At 41.1% G+C, this 27,793-nt stretch overlaps 1 protein-coding gene across 2 annotated transcripts in view; it reads left to right on the top strand.

Moving 5' to 3' along the window:
* The window catches only part of LOC140734560 (sodium-coupled neutral amino acid symporter 1-like), a 117,697-nt gene that overhangs the window by 46,877 nt on the left and 43,027 nt on the right, over positions 1-27,793 (top strand). For both annotated transcript variants that reach the window (XM_073058700.1, XM_073058701.1), the window contains exons 5-7: positions 2,750-2,823; positions 14,337-14,429; positions 16,710-16,788. In XM_073058700.1, the coding sequence (XP_072914801.1) occupies positions 2,750-2,823; positions 14,337-14,429; positions 16,710-16,788 (246 nt within the window). The remainder of the gene's footprint in view (positions 1-2,749; positions 2,824-14,336; positions 14,430-16,709; positions 16,789-27,793) is intronic.

The following is a 27,793-nucleotide window of genomic DNA, read 5'->3' as shown; positions in this document are numbered from 1 at the left end:
AAATCAGAAGAAAATGGCCAGACTGGTTCAAGCTGACAGAAAGGAAACAGTCTCTCAGATAACCTCATGTTACAGCAGTGGTGTGCAGAAGAGTATCTGTAAACACACAGCATGCTAGACCTTGAAGTGCATGGGCTACTGCAGCAGAGCATCACATCAGGTTCTATCCCTGTGGCCATTTTATCAGGAACATTCCTATTCTTAATTAGTAACCACTGAGTGTAGTATAAGTAATAAACTTAATAAGAGCCTGGAGCCTTTCATTTCCTTTTGGTGGGCGGCAATCATCATGAGCAGTTGTTCTTTGGCTGAGGTGATGTGAGATTTTAAAAAGAACTGACCACTTTTAAGAATTTTTGGCAGATTGTAATCATAGAATTTCTTAGGTACTTGGCAAAGGCCATAAAGAGAATTAAGGAAGAAGTGGAGCAGCCATTGTTGGAGAGAACAGTGTTAGAGTGATCAGGCTTTGGCTCAACAGGCTTAGGTGAGAACAGGCAGAGGCTCTAACTAAGTTTCTTTTTCCTTCTCTTTCTTTGTCTATTACTACATAGCCAGTGCACTGAGAATGAATCCAGAGTTAGACGTATGTTCTTTGAGTGGTATTAATTTATTTATTAATTTATTGAGATACAGTGTGGAACAAACCCTTCCAGACCACTCAGAGGAAACCTACGTGGTCACAGGGAGAACATACAAACTCTTTAAAGGTGGTGAATGGAATTGAACCTGGGCTACTGATACTGTAAAACATTGCACTAACCACTATGTTGCTGTGTCCAATGTGGGAACTTTAGGAGACCTCCCGTCTCCCTGGTAACTACATCTAGACAAAGTACACTGAGCCACAGCTCCATAAAGACCCTGTGAAGGAGCAGGAGCTACATCTTGCTCTTGGGGGGAATGAGGAGGTGATAGTTAGGAGCTACAGGGAAGTAATCACCCATAAGTTGCAGGCGGCAGGTAGCTGTGTGACTGTCAGAAGAGGGAAAGGAATCGGCAGCCAGTGCAGAGTACCCCTGTGGCTGTTCCCTTCAGTAATACATATAACACTTTGGATTCTGTTGGGGACAAACTATCAGGAGGAGGCTACTGCGACCAGGTGTCTGACATTGAGCCTGGCTCTGTAGCTCAGGAAGGATTGGGGGGTGGAAAGAAATGCAGTAGTGATAGTGGATTCCATAGTTAGAGAAGTAATGTTTGATGTTGAAAGGATTGAACAGAGTAGATGTAGAAAGGCTGTTTCTCTTGGTGGGTCAGTCCAGGACAAGGGGCCGTAGTCTTAGAATTAGAGGGTCCCCATTTAAAACAGAGATGAGGAGAATTTTTTTTTTAGCCAGAGGGTCGTGGATTAAGGTTAGGGTTAGGGTTGCCACATGCAGCTGTGGAGGCCCAATCATTGAGGGTGTTTAAGGAGGAGATTGATAGGTATCTAATTAGTCAGGGTATCAAGGGACATGGGGGAAAAGCCAGAAATTGGAACTAGATAGGGGAATAGTTTAGCTCATGGTGGAGTGGCGGAGCAGACTCGATGGGCCGAATGGCTCCTTTGTGCTTCTGCTCCTTTGTCTTGTGATCTTGTAAAAAAAAGTAGACAGGGGAATCTGTGAATATCCCTTCTCTCAATTCCAGGCACCCAAATGGTATGTTCCTTCCCAGCTGACAGTGTCAGGGATGTCTTGGACTGGGTTAATATTGGTACCAATGACAGAGGTAGGAAAAGGGATAATTTGCTGAAGAGAGAATAGAGGGAGTAAGATAGAAAGTTGAAAAGCGGAACCTCCAGGGTAGTAATCTCTGGTTTGCTGTCTATGTGACATGCCAGTGAGGGTAAGAATAGGATGATTTGGCAAATAATTACACGGCTGAGGTATGGTGTAGGGGCCAGGGTGTCAGATTTCTGAATCATTAGCATCTTTTCTGGGGAAGGTATGACCTGTACAAAAAGAAAGGGTTATTCCTGAACCCAAGGGGGACCAATATCCTTTTGGGGAAAGTTTATACTAATCTGGCAGGTGGATGGGAATTGGAATGATAGGGCTGAGGATGGAGCAGTTAGTTTACAAGAAGACACAGTGGGTAGCAAAACTGTAAGGAAAGATAGGCAGATGAAAGGACAAAATTGCAGTCAGTGGAATGAGTTAAAGTGTAACAGGGGCCAATATCAAAAAGGGTGATGAATGGCAGTGTTATATTTGAATGCGTGCGTAAAACAGACTAAGGTAGATGATCTTGTAACACAGTTAGAAATTGGGAGGTATGACCTTGTGACCAAAAAGGATCATAGTTGAGAGCTTAACATCCAAGGATGCACCTTGTATCAAAAAGACAGGCATGTAAGCAGAGGAGGTGGGGGGGAGAAGGAGTACAAGCTGAGAGTGATGAGTAAAACCAGGTGAGGAGGAAGGTGGGTGGGTGGGGAGAGGGAGGATGAAGTGAGAAGCTGAGAGGTGATTGGTGAAACCAGGTGAGAGGAGGGACGTGGGAGTGGGGGGGGAATGAAGTGAGAAGCTGAGAGTGATGGGTGAAGCCAGGTGAGGAAGAAGGTAGGAGGGTTGGGGAGAGGTGATGAAGTAAGAAACTGAGAGGTAATAGGTGGAAAAGGTAAAAGGCTGAAGAAGAAGGAACCTGGTAAGAGATTTTATTAATGTTTTATTTCTAATATAACTTTCTATTGCTTTATGACAATAAGTAAAACAATGTTGCTTTTTACAACATAGAATTACCATTCATTTTAATTTTTTTTCAGAATCCTTTTAATTGTCATTGCTCTGATGTCACTATATTCAATTCACCTTTTGCTCCAAATTTCAGATGAAGCAGGTAAGTTAGCATGGACTCTTTCCAAAGCACCTGAATTCCTTGTCAAATTGTCCAATCTTTTTAATACTCCACACTTACGGAAATAAACAACAAAACTAATGTTATTTCTGCATTTGAAACTAGACAGTTGGTTTTGGTCACATTAGTCATGTTCACACGTTGTTAGAAGACACATTATATGTGCATTCTATCTACAATTATATCTGCAGTAGTCTTCCTATATTATCTGGACATAGTTTCTCCACAGAAGAGATAAATGTACAGAAATAAATTCATAATTTTAACAAAATCAAGCAGTTAAATTTACCTGTGAAGTAAAGAAAAAATGCAAAACAAAACAGAAAATTGAGAAATAATTCACTTCATTTAACATTTCTTAAAGTAGTAACTGAATGATCAGGAATAGCTTTCATACTAACATCTTGAGGCCTAACTATTGATCCAGAGACAGTAGCTTAAATGGCATCACAATAGCTGGGGTATTTAACTTAACCAAATGTCTTGGTGTTCACCTGGCGGAGAATCTCACCTGGTGCCTTGACACCAGCTCCATAGCAAAGAAAGCCCAGCAGCATCTGTACTTTCTGCAAAGGCTGAGGAAAGTCCATCTCCCACCCCCCCATCCTCATCACATTCTACAGGGGTTGTATTGAGAGCATCCTGAGCAGCTGCATCACTGCCTGGTTTGGAAATTGCACCATCTTGGATCGCAAGACCCTGCAGCGGATAGTCAGGTCAGCTGAGAAGATCATCGGGGTCTCTCTTCCCGCCATCACGGACATTTACACTACACGCTGCATCCGCAAAGCAAACAGCATTATGAAGGACCCCACATACCCCTCATACAAACTCTTCTCCCTCCTGCCGTCTGGGAAAAGGCATCGAAGCATTCGGGCTCTCGCGACCAGACTACATAACAGTTTCTTCCCCAAGCTATCAGACTCCTCAATACCCAAAGCCTGGATTGACACCTTACTGCCCTATTGTCTTGTTTATTATTTATTGTAAAGCCTGCACTGTTTTGTGCACTTTACGCAGTCCTGGGTAGATCTGTAGTCTAGTGTAGTTTTTTTCTGTGTTGTTTTTTACCTAGTTCAGTGTAGTTTTTGTACTGTGTCATGTAACACCATGGTCCTGAAAAACGCTGTCTTGTTTTTACTATGTACTGTACCAGCAGTTATGGTCGAAATGACAATAAAAAGTGATTTGACTTGACTTGACTTAACATAAGCACAAGAGATTCTGTAGATGCTGAAAATCTAGAGCAACACATGCAAAATGCTGGAGGAACTCAGCAGATCAGGCAGCATCTATGAAAAGGAATAAATATTTGATGTTTTGGATCAAGACACCTCATTAGGACTGGAAAGGAAAGGGAAAAAAACAAGAAAGTGGGTGAGAGCAAGGAGTACAAGCTGGAAGGTGATAGGTGAAGCAAAGTGGATAGAGGAGGGGGATGAAGTGAGAAGCTGGGAGATGATAGGTGGGCAAGGTATTAAGTTAGTGAATATCAATAACCATGAAGTCCATAAGACATTGGAACAGAATTGGGCCATTTGGCCCATCGAGTCTGTTCCACCACTTCTTCATGATCGATCCATTTTCATCTCACCCCCAATCTCCTGCCTTCATCCTGTAACCTTCCAAGCCCTAACTAATTAAGAATCTACCAATCTCTGTGTTAAATACATTCAGTGACGTGCCCTTCACAGCTGTCTGTGGCAATGAATTCAGTGTTATATCAGCATTACATCCTTGTTTTTATATTCTAGTCCTCTCAAAATGAGTGCTAACATTGCATTTGCCTTCCTCACCACCGACTCAACCTGCAAGTTAACCTTTAGGGAATCCTGCATGCAGACTCCCAAGTCCCTTTGCACCTCAGATTTTTGAATTTTTTCTCTGTTTTGAAAATAGTCCATGCTTTTATTCCTTCTACCAAGGTGCATGTCCATATACTCCCCTATACTGTATTCCATCTGCCATTTCTTTGCCTATTCTCCTAGTATGTCTAAATCCTCCTGCAGCGTCTCTGCTTCCTGAACAGTATTTGTCCCTACACCTATCTTCATATTATCTGCAAACTTGGCCACAAAGTCATTCATTCGGTTATCCGGGTAATTGACATACAATATAAAAAGAAGCAATCCCAATACCGACGCCTGCGGAACACAACTAGTCACCGCCAGCCAATCAGAAAAGACTCTCTTTATTCCCACTCTTTGCCTCCTGCCAATGAACCAATGCTCTATTCATGCTTTCCTGTAATACCACACTCCTATTTTGTCCTCATATGGAATCTTGTCAAAGGTTTTTTGAAAATCCAAGTACACAATATTCACTGATTCTCCTTTGTCTATCCTGCTTGTTATTTCCTCAAAGAAGTCCAACAAATTTGTCAGGCAAGATTTTCCCTTTAGGAAACCACACTGCCTTTGGCCCATTTTATCATGTGCCTCCCCAAAACCCTACTCTTAACAATTGACTCCTCCATCTTCCCAACCACTGAGGTCAGGCTAACTGGCCTATATTTTCCATTCTCTGCCTGTCTCCCTTATTGAAGAGTGGAATGACATTTGCAATTTTCCAGTCCTCCAGAACGGTACTAGAATCTAGTGATTCTTGAAAGATCATTACTAATGTCTCAACAATCTCTTCAGTTACTTCTTTTCAAGCCGTGGGGTGTCGTCCATCTGATCCAGGTGACTTATCTACCTTCAAACATTTCAGCTTCCAAAGCACCTCCTTCCTAGTAATAGGAACTGCACTCGTTTCTCCCCTGACTCTCTCGAATATCCATTATGCTGCCTGTGTCTTCCACAGGGAAGACTGATGCAAAATACTTATTCAGTTCATCCATTTCCTTGTCCCCACTACTACCTCTCTAGTGTCATTTTCCAGCAGTTTGGTATCTACTTTCACCTCTCTTACTCTTTATAAATCTGAAAAATCTTTTGGTATGCTCTTTAATATTATTGGCTAGCTTGCCTTCATATTTTTTTTTTATTTTTTTATTAGTTTTTCAAAACATTTTACAAAATTAAAAACCCCAAATCCCAATGAGGAGCATTAATACAGTGCAAAATTAAGCATACAATAACAATATGCTACAAAGGAAGAGAATTTAACAAAAAAGCACCTAAATTAAAGACAAGTGAGCTTAGTGTCCTCCCCAAGCCCCACAACACAAGAAAAAAACAACAACTCCAGACCAACCACCACACAATATAGAGAGTATAAGTCAGGACAGTCAAACTCCCAGACTGTGAATACACTTAGCAACAGAGGATAATAATGCCTACTACCAGAAAAAAAAGGGAGCTGAAAGCAAGGGACCGAAAAGAAGAAAAAAAAAGAAAAAAAAACCCTAGTCAAGAGGAAGGTTATGAAAGTACTCGATAAAAGGTCCCCAGACCTTATGGAACTTGAGATCCAATTCAGAACTGAATAATGAATTTTTTCGAGGTCCAAGCAGGCCATAATGTCGTTAAGCCATTGCGCATGAGTGGGCGGGGCAACATCTCTCCATCTAGGGAGGATCAAGCGTCTCGCCAGGAGAGAGGCAAAGGATAGTATTCGGCATTTGGTCGGACCCAGACATAAATCTGTCTCGCCCCAAAAACCGAACAGAGCAATTAAGGGGTTAGGTTCTAGGTGCTGATTCAGAATACCCGATAATGTAGTGAAGACATCTTTCCAGAATTTCTCCAAGCTAGGACAGAACCAATACATATGGATGAGAGAGGCCACACCCCTCTTGCATTTATCACAGAGCGGACTAATGCCAGGATAGAATCGAGATAGTTTAGATTTAGACATATGGGCTCTATGAACAATCTTAAACTGTAAAAGGCAATGGCGAGCACAAAGGGAGGTTGAGTTAACCGATTTGAGAACTGAGTCCCAGCTCTCCTCGGATAAGAAGATATTTATATCCTGCTCCCAGGCCATTTTAATTTTATCTACAGGGGCCCGTCAAAGGCTGCTAGTTTATCTCGGATAATTGATATTAAACCTTTACCTAGTGGATTAATGGAAAGAAATAGGTCCATAGCATTTTTCGCAGGCATTTCAGGAAAGTTAGGAATTAAAGGAGCAGTAAAGTGTCGGATTTGGAGATATCTGAAAAAGTGAGCGTTAGGCAGGTTGAACTTAACAGAGAGCTGCTGAAAAGAAGCGAAGCGATTATCAATGAAGAGATCTTCAAAATGTCTAATGCCCTTCCTGTGCCAAACATGGAATGCTGAATCGTACGTAGTAGGTAAAAAAAGGTGATTATGTGCGACAGGGCTAGAAACGGAAAACCCCTGGAAACCATAGCATTTCCTGAACTGAGCCCATATACGCAAAGTGTGTCTAACAAGAGGATTAGCTATTGATCTGGGCAGACTGCTAGGGAGTGCAGAGCCAAGAAGTGCAGATAAAGATAATTCTTCAGTGGAGCTCAGCTCCATTGCCACCCAGTTAGGGCACTCGGGTTGACCGTGGAAGAAAGACCAGAAGGCAGCACAACGTATATTAGCTGCCCAGTAATATAAGCGAAAGTTAGGTAAAGCCATGCCACCCTCTTTTTTAGATTTTTGGAGGTGGAATTTATTAATTCTAGAGCGCTTATTCTGCCACAGATATGACAAAATAATAGAGTCTAAGGAATCAAAAAAAGATTTAGGAATAAAAATTGGGATAGATTGAAATAAGTATAAAAATTTGGGGAGAACATACATTTTAACAACATTAATACGACCTACCAAAGACATAGATAGAGGTGACCATTGTACCAGACTCTGTTTTATAGCATATGAAAGATTGACAAAGTTTTCACGAAAGAGATCTTTAAACTTCCTTGTGACTGCAATTCCAAGATAAGTAAATTGATTATGGACTGCTTTAAAAGGGAGATCACAAAATATTAGTTCTTGTGCTTCTTTATTAATTGGGAAAAGTTCACTCTTATGTAAATTGAGTTTATAGCCAGAGATCTGGCTAAACTGGTCAAGAAGTGAAAACATTAGAGGTAAGGATGTAGACGGATTTGAGAGAAAGAGTAATAAGTCATCAGCATAGAGAGAAACTTTATGCTCAACATCCCCTCTCCAAATCCCGGTCAATTCAGGACAATTTCGAAATGCTATCGCCAGAGGTTCTATAGCCAAATCAAAGAGAAAGGGACTTAAGGGGCATCCCTGACAGGTGCCACGTTTGAGATTAAATACTTGGGATTTCTGAAAATTAGTTAGAACAGAAGCAGTAGGACACAGGTACAGCAATTGGATCCAAGAGATGAAACTTTGGCCGAGGTCAAATTTTTCTAAGACTACAAAAAGGTAGTTCCACTCTATACGATCAAATGCTTTCTCCGCATCAAGGGAGATAACACATTCAGGAGTCCCAGTTGGAGCTGAGTATAAAATATTAAATAGACGCCGAATGTTAAAAAAAAGGGAGACGGTTTTTAATAAAGCCTGTTTGGTCATCAGAGATAATGGAGGGAATAACGGTTTCTAATCTATGAGCCAACACTTTAGCTAAGATCTTTACATCAACATTGAGCAGAGAGATCGGCCTGTACGAGGAACACTCTGTTGGGTCTTTGCCCTTTTTTAAAAGAAGAATAATAGATGCCTCATTGAAAGAGGGTGGCAATTTGCCGTAATTAAACGAGTCAGATAATACTGAAAGTAACTGAGGAGAAAGAAGTGAAGAGAATGATTTATAAAATTCTACAGGGAACCCATCAGGTCCAGGAGATTTCCCTGAGGACAGTGCAGAAATTGCAAAAGATATTTCTTCTGGTGATATAGGCGCATTGAGTTTGGCTTTGAAATCAGATGAAAGTGAGGGGATATTCAGATTCTGTAAAAATTGATCCACAGAGATATTGTCATTCAGAGATTCAGAGGAATAAAGCCGAGAATAAAAATTTTTAAATGCGTCATTAATTTCTAAATGATCCGATGTAAAGTCTCCGTTCTCCTTCCGGATCTTTGTAATATGTTGCTTGGCTTTGGAACGCCTCAGCTGATTGGCTAGGAATTTACCAGACTTATCCCCATGAATGTAAAAGCGACTCTTGCTTTCGAGATGTTGGCGTTCGACAGGTTGAGTGGACAGAAGGTTAAATTTAGTTTGGAGTTCAATGCGCTTCTTGTATAATTCAGGGTTCTTATTTTGGGCATATATTTGATCCAAGTCTTTAATCTGGTTAATGAGGTCTGCTCGATCTGCACGGGATCTTCTATTGAGATTTGCTGTGTAACAGATTATTTGACCCCTCAGATATGCTTTCATGGCATCCCAGACAATCTGGGATGGCACTTCAGGTGATGTATTAGTGTTAAAATAAAAGGTTATCTGATCCTTAATAAATTTTACGAAATCATCGTCCGATAATAAAGTTGAATCGAACCGCCAGTGTTTATTCCTCTGAGGGAGACCAGGAAAGTTCAGAGAGAGAGTAATTGGGGCATGGTCAGAAATCAGTATATTCTGATAGTCACAAGAGTGGGCAAATGGGATAAGTTGGTTATCGAGTAAGAAATAGTCAATTCTAGTGAAGGTATGGTGAACATGTGAGAAAAAAGAATAATCTCTCTCCGTAGGATGGAGGAAACGCCATATATCAGAGATACCAAAATTAGAGAGAAACGATTGAATAGCTAAGGCAGATTTAGTAGGTGATCTGGTAACAGAGGACGATCGGTCCAGTTTAGGATCCAACCAACAGTTGAAGTCGCCACCCAGTATAAGAGAGTATGAGTTTAAGTCTGGTAGTGAGGAAAAAAAACATTCAAAAAAGTTAACATCATCAAAGTTGGGGGCATACAGGTTTGCTAGTGCAACTTTAGTGTTATATAGTTTACCAGAAACAATAATAAAATGACCATTTGTATCAGATATTTTATTATGGAGTTCAAAAGGAATATTTGAGTTAATAAGAATGGAGACTCCCCTAGCTTTAGCGGCAAAGGATGAATGAAAATGCTGACCCGCCCACTTTGACAGAAGCCGGGAGTTATCAAAACAACGAATATGAGTTTCTTGGAGGAAAGCAATGTCAGCTTTGAGTTGCTTGATATGTGAGAATACCTTCCTCCTTTTAACAGGGTGGTTCAAGCCCTTTACATTCCAGCTCACGAATTTAAGTGCACTAGCCATTATCAATTACTAATGCATAAAAGGCAGCAGGCATATAAAAAGTCAAGCAGTACAATAGCAGTCTGGGAGCAGAGATGTAAACATAGATTCGTAAAGTCAAAATATAAACATGTCCTGAGCAATAAAGGGAAACAATAAATACAGTGAGTGATGTTGGAACTGGAAAAATCACCCCATCTGCACAACCCAAAACTAGACGGCTACCAAAACAAGTAGCTAGCTCTACCAAAAAAATTAACCCAAATACAACTTCCAGATCTGTGTCATTAACAACAGTTCCGTATAAATACTATAGCAAATAGTAACTAGTTTATGCACTAGAAAACATAACTACAGATTAGAACACCTTCTGCAGAAATATAAAACTTAATACAGAGAAAATCGGAAGAAGACCAAAACTAACCTACCCGTGAAAAATTATAGAAGAGTAAAGTAAGAGAAAGGGAAAAAAAAGGTAAGAAAGAAAAAGAAAAAAGAAGAGGAAGGGGAAAATTATAAATTCAAGACGAGTATTTATCAACCATTTACAGAGAAGGGAGAGAAAAATTCAGAGATTAGAAAAAAGGGTGAAGAAAAGAAAAAAAAGATAAAATAAATAAGTATTAAAAAAAAGGAAAAATAAATCAGCAATTAAACTGTGAACCACAAACAGGGAGGCCTTCACTAAAGACTTCGAACCTCCAAAACAAGTTAGAGTTAGTTGTAGAACTCTGTAGGTAAAGTTATACAAGAATAAAAATAGATTACACACACACCAAATCCCGGGAGAGATTGTCAACAGCCCTTAAAGTTTCAATGAATAATGACTGAGTGATTCAAGTGAAGTCTGAGTCCAGAAAAAGTAATTTTACTACGAGGAGTACTTATCCACCATTTTAGGAGGTCCGATCAGATTCCGAAGATGACTGGATAGCCGGAAGACTTGCCACAAACGCTTCAGCTTCCTTCGCTGATTTGAACCACTTGTATTTCCCGGTATTAAGCTTGATTCGTAGATCAGCAGGATTGCGAAGAGAAGGTTTGAAACCACGATCAAAAAGCACTTTCATTGCGCCTTTAAACTCAGCACGCATCTTTAAGGTCTGGGGTGCAAAATCTTCCACAAAGCGAATGGTTGTATCCTGGAAAGGAAAAGACCCCCTACAATCAGACTGTGTTTTACCTGATATTGATGGAAACACAAGACTACTGGTCGTGGACGGGATCCCAGAATTCCGGGGGGAACGTAAACTCTGTGTGCCCGTTTGAGCTCGGGTGGCTTCGGAAGCAAATCTTTCCCGAATATCTCACAGAGAAACTCGGTGAAAAACTTCACGGTTGATCCCTGTTCGGTCGCCTCTGGCAATCCAAGAATTCTGAGGTTGCATCACCTGTTGCGATTTTCGAGATCCACCATTTTGGAAAGAAGTTTGTTAGATTTTTCCTCTAAGCTGGAACAGAGAGTCTCCAAGTATCGAACACGACTTTCTAAATCTTCAGAAGTCAAATCGATGCGAGAAAAGTGTTCAGCATGTTTGTCCACTTTATCGTTGATCCGATCTAGTTTGTCTTCTAACTGTTTGAAAGCGGTTTTACATTCCTTTAAAATTTCGTCTCGGAGCTTTCCGAGCGCAACCAGAGTCTCGTCCGAAGGGGTCATAGCTTCTTTTCTCCCGGATTTAGAACTCTTGCTAGACATTGTAAGTTAGATATATTCACAGGCAAGTAAGAGATACCGAAATAATTCCTAACTAAGGTTTAAAAAATTGAGACATTTAGTGTAAAGATAGCGACAGTAACGGAACAAAAGTTCGGAGCAGCTAAACAATCGCCATCTTACCGGAAGTCTTTACCTTCATATTTCATCTTTTTCTTCTCATGGCTTTTTTAAAGTTGCGTTCTGTTGGTTTTAAAAATCTTACCAATCAACAAACCTCTCGCTAACTTTTGCATTTATGTTGACTTTGACTTCCTTTGTCAGCCATGGTTGTGTCATTCCACCTTCTTTGGGATGTACACTATCTATTCTGTGCCTTCCAAGTTGTCCCCAGAAACTCCAGCTATTTCTGTGGTGCTGTCATTCCTGCTAGCGTCCCCTTCTAATCAGTTTTGGCCAACTCAACTCTCGTGCCTCTGCAATTCCCTTTACTGCACTGTAATACTGATACATCAGATTTTAGGTTCTCCTCCTCAAACTGCAGGGTGAATTCTATTATATTATGTTCACTGACACCGAAGGGTTCCTTTGCCTTGAGTTCCCCAATCAAATCTGGGGCATTACATAACATGCGATCCAGAATTATCATTTCCTAGTGGGCTCAACCACAAGCTGCTCTAAAAATCCCTCTCATAGGCATTCTACAAATTCCCTCTCTTGGAATTTAGCACCAGCTTGATTTTCCCAATCTATTTGCATATTGAAATCTCCATGAATATTGTAACATTGTCCTCTGACATGCACTTTCTATCTCCTATTGAAATTTGTAGCCACATCATTGCTACTGTTTTGAGTCCTGTATGTAACTCCCATCAGGGTCTTTTTACTTTTGTAGTTCCTTAACTCTACTCACAAGATTCTATATCTTGCAGTGCTCTGTCACCTCTTCGTAAAGATTTGATTTTGTTTTTTACCAACACCACCCCCTCTGCCTACCTGCCTGTCCTTTTGATACAATGTGTATCCTTGGATGTTAAGCTCCCATCTATCATCTTCTTTCAGGCCATAACTCAGTGATGTCCGGAATGTCATACTGCCAATCTCTGTGCCGCAAGATCATCTACCTTATTTTGTATGTTGTGTGCATAACATCTTCAATCCTGTATTAGTCATCCTTTTCAATTTGGTCCCCTGAATGACTACAACTCATTCTACTGACTGAATTTTTGCCCTGTTGCTCCTGACAGTCTCACTACACACTGCCTCTGCTTGTAAACCAACTAGCCAATCCTCAGCCCTATCACTCAGCTTCCCATCCCCCTGGCAAATTCAATTAAACCCTCCTGAACAGTTATAGAAAAGCTGCCCACAAGGATATTGGTCCCCTTGGGTTCAGGAGTAACCCATCCTTCTTCTACAGGTCATACTGTACCTTCCCCAGAAGAGATCCAAATATCTGAAGCCTTATTGCTGCACCAGTTGCTCAGCTATGCTTTCACTTGCCAAGTCATCCTATATGTAACTTAAGATGCTTGATTATTTTATTAAGTAATTCAAGGACCAATCGAGGATAAACGATTGAAAAATCCTCTACTTTTGAACGAATAATTAAATGTGGCTGTGGGCAGGACCAACTTTATTTAATTTAAAACCTATTAATTACATTTCTTCAAACCTTTAGGTTTTATTTATAATTTGCCTGCAACTTGCTTGGAAAAGCTGAATCTAGATCAATAACCCAGGAAAAATACCCTTTCAATGCAGTCCTCAGTTTTTATCTCAGTGACAATTTCATTAGGTACACCTGGACACCTGCTCATTAATGCAAGTATCGAATCAGCCAATCATGTGACAGCAACTCAATGCATAAAACCATGCACTGTAGATCAGTAGATCAGTTGTTCTGCAGACCAAACATCAGAATGGGAAGAAGTGTGATCCAAGTGACTTTGACTGTGGAATGATTGTTGGTGCTAGACAGGGTGGTTTGAGAATCTCAGAAACTGCTGATCTCCTGGGATTTTCACATAGAACAGTCTCTAGAGTTTATAGGGAATGGTGCAAAAACAAAATACATCAAGCAAGCAGCAGTTCTGTGGGCAAAAGTGCCTTATTATTGAGAGAGGTCAGAGGAGAATGGCTAGGCTGATTCAAGCTGGCACGAAGGTGACAATAACTCAAATAACCACACGTTACAACAGTGATGTGCAAAAGAACATCTCTGAATGGACAATTCATCGAATTTTGAAGTGGATGGGCTACAGCAGCAGAAGACCATGAGCATACAGTACAGGAAGTACCTAATAAAGTTACCACTGAATGAAGGTGAGGAAAGTATAAGATCAAACCATTGAATTGAAAGCCAGGAACATGGACATGAACTACACAACACCATTTAGAAAGATATTTAAGTAAACAGACAATCCAGTGTTAAAATTGAGCTGATTTAATTATGTGTTATATTCTTCCAGACAATTGAGGGTATCTATTTGTTTTCTAAAATTGTACATTTCCATTAATATTGATGACATTGGTAATCTTCCATCAGTGAAGTTGTATGGAATATTAATCATTCATAATTTTAAGATCATTATTAGTGTAAATGAAAAAGTACAGCAAACTGATCAACAATTTCACAACCTTTAAGCAGAGAAAATCTGTGAACATATTGAAGTTTTAAATTGAAAGATGAATGTATTTGTAAAACTTTTTCTGTATTTAGGTTCAATGGTTTATGAAACACTGGGTCAGCTAGCATTTGGGAAGCCAGGGAAATATGCAGTTTTTGGATCAACGTCTTTGCAGAACTTTGGAGGTAATGTGTACTGAATTAAGAACATTATTGTTCAAGTGTAAAATTTGTTTTCAATTGACTAGTTTTGTTTGGAGCCCAGTCTATGGAAAGCATCGGTGGTGGGGAAAATGCTAGAGTCGGTTATCAAAGATGTGATAACAGCACATTTGGAAAGAGGTGAAATCATTGGACAAAGTCAGCATGGATTTGTGAAAGGAAAATCATGTCTGACGAATCTTATAGAATTTTTTGAAGATGTAACTAGTAGAGTGGATAGGGGAGAGCCAGTGGATGTGGTATATTTAGATTTTCAAAAGGCTTTTGACAAGGCCCCACACAGGAGATTAGTGTGCAAACTTAAAGCACATAGTATTGGGGGTATGGTATTGATGTGGATAGAGAATTGGTTGGCAGACAGGAAGCAAAGAGTGGGAGTAAACGGGACCTTTTTAGAATGGCAGGCAGTGACTAGTGGGGTATTGCAAGGCTCAGTGCTGGGACCCCAGTTGTTTACAATATATATTAATGATTTGGATGAGGGAGTTAAATGCAGCATCTGCAAGTTTGCGGATGACACGAAGCTGGGCGGCGGTGTTAGCTGTAAGGAGGATGCTAAGAGGATGCAGGGTGACTTAAATAGGTTAGGTGAGTGGGCAGATGCAATTTAATGTGGATAAATGTGAGGTTATCCACTTTGGTTACAAGAACAGGAAAACAGATTATTATCTGAATGGTGGCCGATTAGGAAAAGGGGAGGTGCAACGAGACCTGGGTGTCATTGTACACCAGTCATTGAAGGTGGGCATGCAGGTACAGCAGGCGGTGAAAAAGGCAAATGGTATGTTGGCATTCATAGCAAAAAGATCTGCAGGGAGGTTCTACTGCAGTTGTACAAGGCCTTGGTGAGACCGCACCTAGAGTATTGTGTGCAGTTTTGGTCCCTTAATCTGAGGAAAGACATTCTTGCCATAGAGGGAGTACAAAGAAGGTTCACCAGATTGATTCCTGGGATAGCAGTACTTTCATATGAAGAAAGACTGGATCGACTAGGCTTGTACTCACTGGAATTTAGAAGATTGAGGGGGGATCTTATTGAAACGTATACAATTCTAAAGGGATTGGACAGGCTAGATGCAGGAAGGTTGTTTCCGATGTTGGGGAAGTCCAGAATGAGGGGTCACAGTTTAAGGATAAAGGGGAAACCTTTTAGGACTGAGATGAGGAAAAACTTCTTCACACAGAGAGTGGTGAATCTGTGGAATTCTCTGCCACAGGAAACAGTTGAGGCTGGTTCATTAGCTATATTTAAGAGGAAGTTAGATATGGCCCTTGTGGCTAAAGGGATCGGGGGTATGGAGAGAAAGCAGGTACAGGGTTCTGAGTTGGATGATCAGCCATGATGATACTGAATGGCGGTGCAGGCTCGAAGGGCCGAATGGCCTACTCCTGCACTTATTTTCTATATTTCTATATTACTCCTCGTAATGTAATAGTGACAAGCCAAGGAGAAAGAATAAATTGAAAGAAAGTCAATTAGAGACAATGAATGAAACTTAATTTTAAAAGCTTCCCTCTCTGTCTTGAATAACAGACAAGAGAAAATCTGCAGATGCTTGAAATCCAAGCAACACACACAAAATGCTGGAGGAACTCAGCAGGCCAGGAAGCATCTATAGAAAAGAGTACAGTTGACGTTCAGGCCACCTGCCGAAGGAGTCAGCCCGAAACATTGACTGTACCCTTTTCCATAGATGCTGCCTGGCCTGCTGCATTCCTCCAGCATTTTGTGTATGTTGTTCTTTATTTTGCAGGTGCATTTCTGACAAATGTCATGGAATTAAATACTGACTTACAATTTCCTTGATACAACATTGAACATATTGCGCTATTGGTTGTGATGAGTCTGTAACAAGCAGAATGAGTCCGAATCCGAATCAGAGTTATTATCACTGACATATGTGAAATTCGTTGTTTTGTGCAGTGGTACAGTTTAATACATAAAAAGTTACTACATATTATAATAAGAATGAATAAATTAATAGTAGAAATGAGAGCAAAATCATGTTCAGGGGCTCATGGACACAATACTACTGTGAATGTCACTTTTAATCTCCAGTAATTCTGGCTTGATCTTGCTTTGCTGATGACTATCCTACTCTAGTGATCAGCAACTCATTGTGAGCAGTTTCACAGTGAATCACTGAGAACATCATTTATATTGAGTGGTATTCTTGAAAGAAGGTCAGTATATTTGTTCAGAAGAAATGAATGAATGTTAACGTGGTCTTCTCTTTATTTTAGCTATCCTGAGTTATCTGTTAATTGTCAAGAATCAACTGCCAAATGTTATCCATTCATTTATAACCCAAGAAAATCATGAGTAAGTATAATTATTTTGTAAAAATTTTTGTCCATAACTGAGAGATTCAAAAATCTTCACAAATATTATGGGACAAATTAGAATCTAGATTGTTCAAACCATTAACAGGAAGATGCATATGTGGGAAATCCAGAGAAACACACACAAAACACTCGAGGAACTCAGCAGGTCAGGCAGAACATATGGAAATGAATAAACAGTCAATGTTTTGGACTGAGACCCTTCATCAGGACTTATAAAGAAGGGTCTCAGCCTCAAACTTTGACTGCTTACTACTTTCCATATGTACTGCCTGACCTTCTGACTTCCTCCCGTATTTTGTACACATTTATTATTTATGTATTTAGAGAAACAACTTGGAACAGGCACTTTTGGTCCGACGAGCCTCACAGCAACTCCCCCATTTAACATTAGCCTATCACAGGTTAATTTACAATGACAAATCAACCCTACTAACAGTATGTCTGTGGACTGTGGGAGGGAACTAGAGCACCCAGAGGAAACCTATGTGGTACAAACTCTTGACATGTGGTGCTGGAATTGACCTCTGAACTCCAGAACACACTAAGCCGTAATAACGTCTCGCTAACCATCAAGTTGCCATGTTGTTCAAATCATTCCAGGGATTTCATTTGTAACTTATTTTGACAAATAAATTAACATAGATATTTGGCAATATGAAATGAAACCCTAATAACTAAAAGTTCCAATTTTGTTCACATTTTATATTCAAGAAATGGAGTAGATTTTCTTCTGTGCAAAATGATACAGCATCATCAAACATTTCTACTTCAAGATTTATCTTTCAAAATTTATCTGTGCAATCCTTCAGCCTGGTAGAGCACAAGTGAACTGTGAACTGACCACTTATAGTTCCACACCTACCACCCTACCGGCCTCTGTGTCCAGCACATAATTCTCTGTAACTTGTGCTATTTACCACCAAGCACATCTTTCCCTCCCACACCCCCCCCCCCACTTTCCACTTTCCACATCACTTTCCTAAGCGACTCACTTGTCCATTCGATCCTCCCCATTGATTTCCCTCCTGGCACTTATCCTCGCAAGCGGAACAAGTGCTACACTTGCCCTCACACGTCCTCCCTCATGACCATTCAGAGCCCTGAATAGTCCTTCCAGGTAAGGCAACACTTCACCTGTGAGTCTGCTGGGGTTATTTACTATGTCTGGTGCTCCCAGTGTGGCTTCCTGTATATTGGTGAGATCCAATGTAGATTGGAAGACTACTTAGCCGAGCACCTACTCTCCATCCACCAGAAAAACTGAGATCTCCCAGTAGCCACACATTTTAATTCCACTCCTCATTCCCATTTTAATATGTCAGTCTATTGTCGCAATGAGGCCACACTCAGGTTGGAGGAGCAACACCTTATTCTGTCTGGGTAGCCTCCAACTTGATAGCATAAACATAGATTTTTCAAAATGCTGGTAATGCCCCCCCCACTTCACCATTCCCAAGCCCTTTGCCCTCTCTCACCGTATCTCATTATCTGCCCACCAGAAGTTATGGAGGGATGGTCTACTGAGTCAGTGTGCATGGAAGTCAGAAACAGGAAAGGGGCAATGACTCTACTGGGTATTTTTATAGACCCGCCCCCCCCCATAGTAACAGGGTTGTCGAGGAGCAGATAGAGAGGCAGATTCTGGAACAGTGCAATAATAATAATAATAATAGGTTTGTTGTGATAGGAAATTTTAACTTTCCTAATATTGATTGGTATCTCCCTAGTGCAAGGGGTTTAAATCAGGTGGAGTTTGTTAGGTGTATTCAGGAAGGTTTCCTGATGCAATATGTAGATAAGCCAACTAGAGAAGAGGCTGTAATTGATCTGGTATTGAGGAATGAATCTGGTCGGGTGTCAGATCTCTCGGTGGGAGAGCATTTTGGAGGTGGTGACTACAACTCTATCTCCTTCACCATAGTGCTAGAGGGATAGGAGCAGACAATTTGGGAAAACATTTAATAGGGGCAGGGGAAAATATGATGCTATTAGGCAGGAACTTGGGAGCATAAATTGGGGGCAGATGTTCTCAGGGGAATGCCTGGCAGAAATGTGGCAAATGCTCAGGGAACATTTGCATGGAGTTCTGCATAGGTATGTTGCTTGAGGCAGGGAAATGATGGTAGGGTTAAAGAACCAAAGTGTATGAAGTGTGGAGAAAATCTAGCTAAGAAGAAAAGCATATGAAAGGTTCAAGAAATAGAAATCAAAGCATGAGGCTGAGAGTGAAGGACTAAAGATATCTCGGAGAGAAGCCTGTTTTTTTACTGATCAGGGAAAAGAGGCTACACTGCGCAGGCGTGTGACGTAGCGTGCCAAAGGTTTAAAAAGGAGAGGAATTTTTCAACGGTCTTTTAAATCGAAGCAAGAAGCTGAGAGTGAAGAACCATAGAACATTACACAGAACAGGCCTTTTGGCCCTTCTTGGCTGTGCTGAACCATTTTTCGGCCTAGTCCCACTGACCTGCACCAGGCCCATATCCCTCCATGCACCTCTCATCCATATACCTGTCCAAGTTTTTCTTAAATGTTAAAAGTAAGCCCGCATATACCACTTCATCTGGCAGCTCATTCCAGACTCCCACCACTCTCTGTATGAAGAAGCCCCCACCCCAAAGTTCCCTTTAAACTTTTCCCATTTCACCCTTAACCCATGTCCTCTGTTTTTTTTCTCCCCTAGCCTCAGTGGAAAAAGCCTACTTGCAATCACTCTATCTATATCCATCATAATTTTATATACCACTAGCAAGTCTGCCCTCATTCTTCTATGCTCCAGGGAATAAAGTCCTAACCTATTCAACCTTTCTCTGTAACTCAGTTTCTCAAGTCCCAGCAACATCCTTGTAAACCTTCTCTGCACTCTTTCAACATTATTAATATCCTTCCTGTAATTTGGTGACCAAAACTGCACGCAATACTCCAAACTCAGCCTCACCAATGCCTTATATAAACTCACCACAGCATGCCAACTCTTACACTCAATACTTTGGTTTATAAAAGCCAATGTACCAAAAGCTCTCTTTACTACCCTATCTACCTGTGATGCCATTTTCAGGGAATTTTGTATCAGTATTCCTAGATCCCTCTGTTCTACTGCACTTCTCAGTGCCTTGTATGTTCTACCTTAGTTTGTCCTTCCAAAGTGCAATACCTCACACTTGTCTGTTTTAAAATCCATCTGCCATTTTTCAGCCCATTTTACCAGCTGGTCCAAATCCCCCTGCAAGCTTTGAAAACCTTCCTCACTGTCCACTACACCTCCAATCTTTGTATCATTAGCAAATTTGCTGATCCAGTTTATCACATTATCATCCAGATCATTGATATAGATGACAAATAACAAAGGACCCAGCATTGATTCCTGTGGCACACCACTAGTTACAGGCCTCCACTCGGAGAAGCAATCCTTCACTACCACTCTCTGACTAAAGGACTAAAGACATCTCGGAGAGAAGCCTTTTTTTTTACTGATCAGGGAAAAGAGGCTAGACTGCACAGGCGCATGGTGTAGCATGCCAAAGGTTTAAAAAAAGAGCGCCATGTACAGCGGTCATCGTCGGAGTGGACTGAGTCAGAGTGGGATGGCTTTGGTTCAACAGGCTACGGCGTGAACAGGCAGAGGTGAGGGTGGGTACTGGTAAGTTTTGTTCATTTAGAGTAGAGAGAATGCCAGGCAGTATGTTGGAATGCTCCTCTTGCAGGATGTGGGAAGTCAGGGAGAGTAGACGTGCATCCAGCTGTAACTCCTAACAAACCACGTTAGGGAACTGGAGCAGGAGTTGGATGACCTCTGGATCATTCAGAGAATGAGGAGTTTATAGATAATAGTTTCAGGGAGGTAGTTACGCCAAAGGAGCAGCGCACAGGTAATTAGGTTACCATCAGGGGAAAGGGCAGGCAGAGCAGGGTTCCCCTGTGATCATTCCCCCCAACAACAAGTATACCGATTTGGATACTGTTGGAGAGGATGACTCATTGGGGACAAGCTGCGGCAGCTGGATCTCTGGCACTGAGTCTGGTTCTGCAGTGCAGAAGGGAGGGGGGAAGAACCAGGATGCTGCCTGGTTTAGAGAGTATGGATTATGATCAGAGATTAAGGGAACTAGGGCTTTACTCTTTGGAGAGAAGGAGGATGAGAGGAGACATGATAGAGGTATACAAGATATTAAAAGGAATAGATAGAGAGGATAGCCAGTGCCTCTTCCCCAGGGCACCACTGCTCAGTACAAGAGGCTTTAAGGTAAGGGGAGGGAAGTTCAAGGGGTATATTAGAGGAAGGTTTTTCACTCAGTGCGTGGTTGGTGCGTGGAATGCACTGCCTCAGTCAGTGATGGAGGCAGATACACTAGTGAAGTTTAAGGGACTGCTAGACAGGTATATGGAGGAATTTGAGGTGGGGGGGGTTATATGGGAGGCAGGGTTTGAGGGTCGGCCCAACATTGTGGGCCGAAGGGCCTGTATTGTGCTGTACTATTCTATGTATATGTATATCTAAGAGGAGAGCGGTAGTGATAGGGGACTCAATAGTTAGAGGTACAGACAGGAGGTTCTGTGGTCGCGGCAGAGACTCGTGGATGGTTTGCTGCCTTCATGGGTGCCGGGGTCAGGGATGTTTCTGATCGCATGCACAGCATTATGAAATGGGAGGGTGAGCAGCTAGATGTCCTGGTACACATCGGTACCAATGACGTAGGAAGAAAGAGTGAGGAGGTCCTGAAGAGTGAGTATAGAGAGCTTGGTAGGAAGTTAAAAAGCAGGACCTCGAGGGCGGTAGTCTTAGGATTGCTACCTGTGCCAGTGAGGGTAAGAGTAGGATGCTCTGGAGGATGAACACGTAGCTGAGGAACTGGTGTAGGGGGTAGGGTTTCAAATTTCAGGATCATTGGGACCTCTTCTGGGGCAGGTGGGACCTGTACAAGAGAGACGAGTTACACCAATATCCTTGCAGGGAGGTCTGTTAGTGCTATGGAGGGGGGGGTTTAAACTAGATTTGCAGGGGGATGGGAACTAGAGTGCCAGAGTAGATAGTGGAGCGGGGGTGAAAATAAATGATGTTAAAAGTTCACGCAAAGTCACAAATAGAAAGGTTGTGTGTGGTGGTAATAATCTTCTGAGGTGTGTTTATTTCAATGCGAGGAGTATTGTGGAGAAGGCTGACAAGCTGAGGGCGTGGTTAGACATGTGGAATTATGACATTGTAGCCATTAGTGAAACTTGGCCACAGGAGGGGCAGGAGTAGCAGCTTAATGTTCCAGGGATTCCGATGTTTCAGACATGATAGAGGCATAGGGATGAAGGGTTCGGGGGTGGCATTGCTAGTCAGGGAAAATGTTCCAGCAGTGCTCAGGCAGGACAGATTAGAGGGCTTGTCTACTGGGGCCATATGGATGGAGCTGAGAAACAGGAAAGGTATGACCACATAAATGGGGTTGTAATATAGACCACCCAATAATCAGTGAGAATTGGAGGAGCAAATCTGCAGAGATAGCAGACAACTGCAAGAAACATAAAGTTGTGATAGTAGGGGATTTTAATTTTCAACGTATTGATTGGGACTCCCATACTGTTAAAGGTCTAGACTGGTTTAGAGATTGTAAAATGTGTTCAGGAAGTTTTCTAGATGAATATATACAGGTACTGACTAGGGAGGTTGCAATTTTTGATCTCCTATTAGGAAACGAGTTAAGGCAGTTGATGGAAGTGTGTGTAGGAGGAACACTTCGGTTCCAGTGATCATAGCGCCATTAGTTTCAACTTGATCATGGATAAAGATAGATCTGGTCCTTGGGTTGAGGTTCTAAACTGGAAAAAGGCCAAATTTGAAGAAATGAGAAAGGATCTAAAAAGTGTGGATTGGGACAGGTTGTTCTCTGGCAAGGATGTCGTTGGTAAGTGGGAGGCCTTCAAAGGAGAAATTTTGAGAGTGCAGAGTTTGTATGTTCCTGTCAGGATTAAAGGCAAAGTGAATAAGGATAAAATACCTTGGTTCTCTAGGGATATTGGAACTCTGATAAAGAAGAAGAGAGAGATGTATGACATGTATAGGAAACAGGGAGCAAATAAGTACTTGAGTATAAAAAGTGCAAAAAGAACTTAAGAAAGAAATCAGAAAGGCTAAAAGAAGACATGAGGTAGCTTTGGCAATCAAGGTGAAGGACAATCCAAAGAGCTTCTGCGGGTATATTAAGAGCAAAAGGATAGTAAGGGATAAAATTGGTCCTCTTGAAGATCAGAGTGGTCGGCTATGTATGGAACCAGAAGAAATGGGGGAGATCTTAAACGGGTTTTTTGCAACTGTATTTACTAAGGAAACTGGCATGGAGTCAATGGAAATAAGGCAAACAAGTAGGGAGGTCATGGAACCGATACAGATTGAAGAGGAGACGGTGCTTGCTATCTTGAGGCAAATCAGAGTAGATAAATCCCCAGGACCTGACAGGGTATTCCCTCGGATCTTGAAGGAGACTAGTGTTGAACTTGCAGGGGCCCTGGCAGATATATTTAACATGTCAGTATCTATGGGTGAGGTGCCAGAGGATTGGAGGATAGCTCATGTTGTTCTGTTGTTTAAAAAAGGGTCTAAAAGTAATCTGGGAAATTATAGGCCGATAAGTTTGATGTTGGTAATAGGTAAATTATTGGAAGGAGTACCAAGAGATAGGATCTACAAGTGTTTAGATAGACAGGGACTTATTAAGGAGAGTCAACATGGCTTTGTGCGTGGTAGGTCATGTTTAACAAATCTATTAGTGTTTTTTGAGGAGGTTACAAGGAAAGTGGATGAAGGGAAGGCAGTGGATGTTGACTACATGGACTTCAGTAAGGCCTTTGACAAGGTCCCGCATGGGAGGTCAGTGAGGAAGATTCAGTCGCTAGGTATACATGGTGAGGTAGTAAATTGGATTAGGCATTGGCTCAATGGGGGAAGTCAGAGAGTGGCCTGTTTCAGTGCTGTAATGTTCTATGGTTCTAGGTACTATTAGAGCTCTAGAAAATTACAAGGTTACTAGGAAGGAGCTTAAGGATGGAATTAGGAGAGCCAGAAGGGGCCATGAGAAGGCCTTGGTGAGCAGCATTAATGAAAACCCCAAAGCATTCTACAAGTATGTGAAGAGCAAGAGGATGAGCCGTGTGAGAATAGGGCCAATCAGGTGTGATAGTGGTAACGTGTGCATGGAGTTGGAGGAGGTAGCAGAGGTACTTAATTAATACTTTGTTTTAGTATTCACCTGGGAAAAGATCTTGATAATTGTGGGGATAGCTTACAGTGGATTGCAACGCTTGAGCATATAGACATTAAGAAAAAGGTTGTGCTGGCGATTTTGGAAAATATTAAATTTGATAAATCATCAGGAGTGGATGAGATATATCCCAGGCTACTGTGGGAAGTGAGGGAGGAGATTACTGAGCTTCTTGCGATAATCTTTGTGTCATCAATAGGGACGGGAGAAGTACTGGAGGATTGGAGGCTTGCAAATGTTGTTCCCTTGTACAAGAAAGGGAATAGAAATAACCCAGAAAATTATAGACCAGTGAGTTTGACTTCAGTGGTGGGCAAGTTGCTGGGGAAAATCCTGAGAGGCAGGATTTATGAGCATTTGGACAGCATAATCTGATTAGGGATAGTCAGCACGGCTTTGTCAAAGGCAGGTCGTGCCTTATGAGCCTGATTGAATTCTTTGAGTATGTAACAAAACACAATGATGAAGGTAGTAGAGCAGTGGATATATTGTATATGGATTTCAGGAAAGTATTTGATGAGGTTCCCCATGCAAAACTCCTTCAGAAAGTAAGGAGACCTTGCTTTGTGGATCCAGAACTGGCTTGCCAACAGAAGGCAAAGGGTGGTTGTAGATGGTTTGTCTTCTGCATGGAAGTCGGTGACCAATGGTGTTCCATAGGGATCTGTTCTGGGACCACTGCTCTTTGTGATATTTATAAATGACGAAGAAGTAGAAGGGTAGGCTAGCAAATTTGCTGATGACACAAAGGTTGGGGGAGTTGTGGATAGTCTGGAGGGTTGTCAAAGGTTACAGCGGGTCATCGATAGGATGTAGAACTGGGCTGAGAAGTGACAGATGGAGTTCAACCCAAATAAGTGTGAAGTGGTTCATTCTGTTAGGTCCAATTTGAAGACAGAATATAATATAGATGGTAAGACTCTTGGCAGTGTGGAGGATCTGAGAAGTCTTGGGGTCTATGTCAATAGAACACTCAAAGCTGCTATACATGTTGACAGAGTTGTTAAGAAGGCATTTGGTGTGTTGGCATTCATTAACTGTGGGATTGAGTTCAAGAGCCATGAGGTAATGTTATAGCTGTATAAGACTTTGGTCAGACCCCACTTGGAGTGCTGTGTCCAGTTCTGGTCACCTCAATACAGGAAGGATGTGGATAGTACAGAAAGAGTGCAGAGGAAATTTACAAGGATGTTGCCTGGATTGGGGAGCATGCCTTATGAGAATAGGTTGAGTGTACTTGGCCTTTTCTCCTTGGAGTGATGTAGGATGAGAGGTGACCTGATAGGGGTGTATAAGATGATGAGGGCCATTGATCGTTTGGATAGCCAGAGGCTTTATCCCAGGGCTGAAATGGCTAACACAAGGGGCATAGTTTTAAGGTGCTTGGTTATAGGTACCGAGGGAATGTTAGGGGTAAGTTTTCACACAGAGAATGGTGGATGAATGGAATACACTGCTGGTGGCGGCGGTGGAAGCAGATACAATAGGGTCTATTAAGAGCCTCTAAGATAGGTACATGGAGCTTAGAAAAATAGAAGACTATGTAGTAGGGTAATTCTAGGCAGTTTGTAGAGTAGATTACATGGTCGGCACAACATTGTGGGCTGAAGGGCTTGTAATATGCTGTAGATTTCTATGTTCACCACCCTCTGGTACTCTTTCCCTCTTCTTCTATCGTTCTGTCTTTTTTCTGCCTTCTGTTCTCTCCAGCTTCCTCCTTCTCCAGCTCTGTATCTCTTTCACCAATCAACTACCCAGTTCTTTACTTCCCCCTTCCCCCTCCCCCCCCCCGCACTCCTGGTTTCATCTTCCACCTTGTGTTTCTTCCTCCCGTTCCCCAACTTTCTTAATCTGACTCCTCATCTTTTTCTCCAGTCCTGATGAAGGGTCTCAGGCTGAAACATTGACTGTGCTCTTTCCCAAAGATGTTGCCTGGCATGCTGTGTTCCTGTAGTATTGTGTGTGTGTTGCTTGGATTTCCAGAATGGGTAGATTTTTTTCTTGTTTGTGATTAGTTCCACATTTGCTCATTTTTTTCCATGTATATGCTCCAAATTCTTTTATAAAATATTTTATAGATTCTACTATAAAGGATTTTGTGGCAGAAATTCCTCTAACCAATCACCATAGGATTTTAAAATAATACAGAAGAAAGGCATTCAATCCATTGCATTTATGCTGGCTCATTACTGTCCTGTTAATCCAACTTGGAGTTGCTTTCCTTTCAAATAAATATCAAAATCATTTTGAATTTTATGATTGAATATGCCTCTATCTGGCCTGGCCGGTGGTGTAGTAGCATCAGCATTGGACTTCGAGATGGATGGTCCCAAGTTCGAATCCTGCCTGGACCCAGCTTAGGCAGTAGCAGCAAGAAAGGCCTAGCAATCTACTTCCATACGTTGCCACAAAATCTCTGTGAAGAACTACACTATCCATGAGTTAATGGTCACTTCTTGGCACTCAACAACTACAACATGTTTCCATCTACACTGTGCGTCCTGAATCACACAGGATTCAGGATGCTTGGAAAAATCATTTCTACTTACACCAGTTCCATTAAATTAGTTCATGTCCTTCTGACATTGAAGTTAGCTTCCTCTTATTCATACTCTGAAATCTGATCATTAGATTGAACATCCTTTGAAAATCCCTTCCCACTTTAATATTCATTGTTTGTTGAATGTTATTTTATTCTCCTTCTAAAGAGATTTCGGAATGTGTGATATCCTTAGATGCTGAGAAAGCCTTTGATCGGGTTGAATGGAATTATCTATTTAAAACTTTAGAAAAATTTAACTTTGGGCCTGATTTTATTCAATGGATTAAATTACTTTATTTATCGCCCTCCACTCAGGTTCTTGCTAACTCTCAGTACTCTAAACCACTTAAAACTTCATTGTGGAACTAGACAAGATTGTTTTTTGAGTCCTTTGCTTTTTGATTTGGTTTTAGAACCTTTAGCTATTGCTTTCCAGGAATCTAATGATATCACTGGTATTTTAAGGAGGGGTATTACCCATAAAGTTTCGCTTTATGCTGATGACCTTTTGCTCTACATTTCTAATGTGGAGTCTTCTTTGTCTTCTCTACTTTCTTTACTCTCCTGCTTAATACAGTTTTCAGGATATAAACATAACTTTCGTAAAAGTGAACCTTTTCCTTTGAATAATTTGGTTTTAGTTAATACCAAAGGTATTACTAACCTTCCTTTTAAAATTGTAAGAAATCATTTTACTTATTTGGGCGTAACAATTACCAGGAATTATAAGTTCTTTTTTAAAGAAATTGTATTTACACTTTTGAATTATGTTAAGAAGGCACTATCAAGTTGGTCACCTCTCTCTTTATCGTTGATTGGCCGAATCAATTCTATTAAAATGAATATTTTGCCTAAATTTTTATATTTATTTCATGCCATACCTGTTTTTATTCCTAAATCTTTTTCTGATACTGTTGGATTCTATTATATCTTCTTGTATACGGAATAATAAAATTTCTCAATTAAATAAAGTTCATCTTCAAAAAGCTAAAAGGAATGGAGGTTTATCCTTACCCAATTTTAGGTGTTATTACTTTGTAGTCAATATACGGAATCTTATGTTTTGGTTATATTATATTAATCAAGAGGAGTCTGGGTTTCTTTATAAGCTAACTCTGTTAATAAATTTTCTATCATCTCTGTTCTCGGATCTTCAATTCTTTTATCTTTAAGTAATTTAACTGATAATTTTTTAGTTA

The sequence above is a fragment of the Hemitrygon akajei genome, chromosome 10 (genome assembly GCF_048418815.1).
Source record: "Hemitrygon akajei chromosome 10, sHemAka1.3, whole genome shotgun sequence".
Taxonomy (NCBI): domain Eukaryota; kingdom Metazoa; phylum Chordata; class Chondrichthyes; order Myliobatiformes; family Dasyatidae; genus Hemitrygon; species Hemitrygon akajei.
This window is presented reverse-complemented; position numbering and strand designations above follow the sequence as displayed.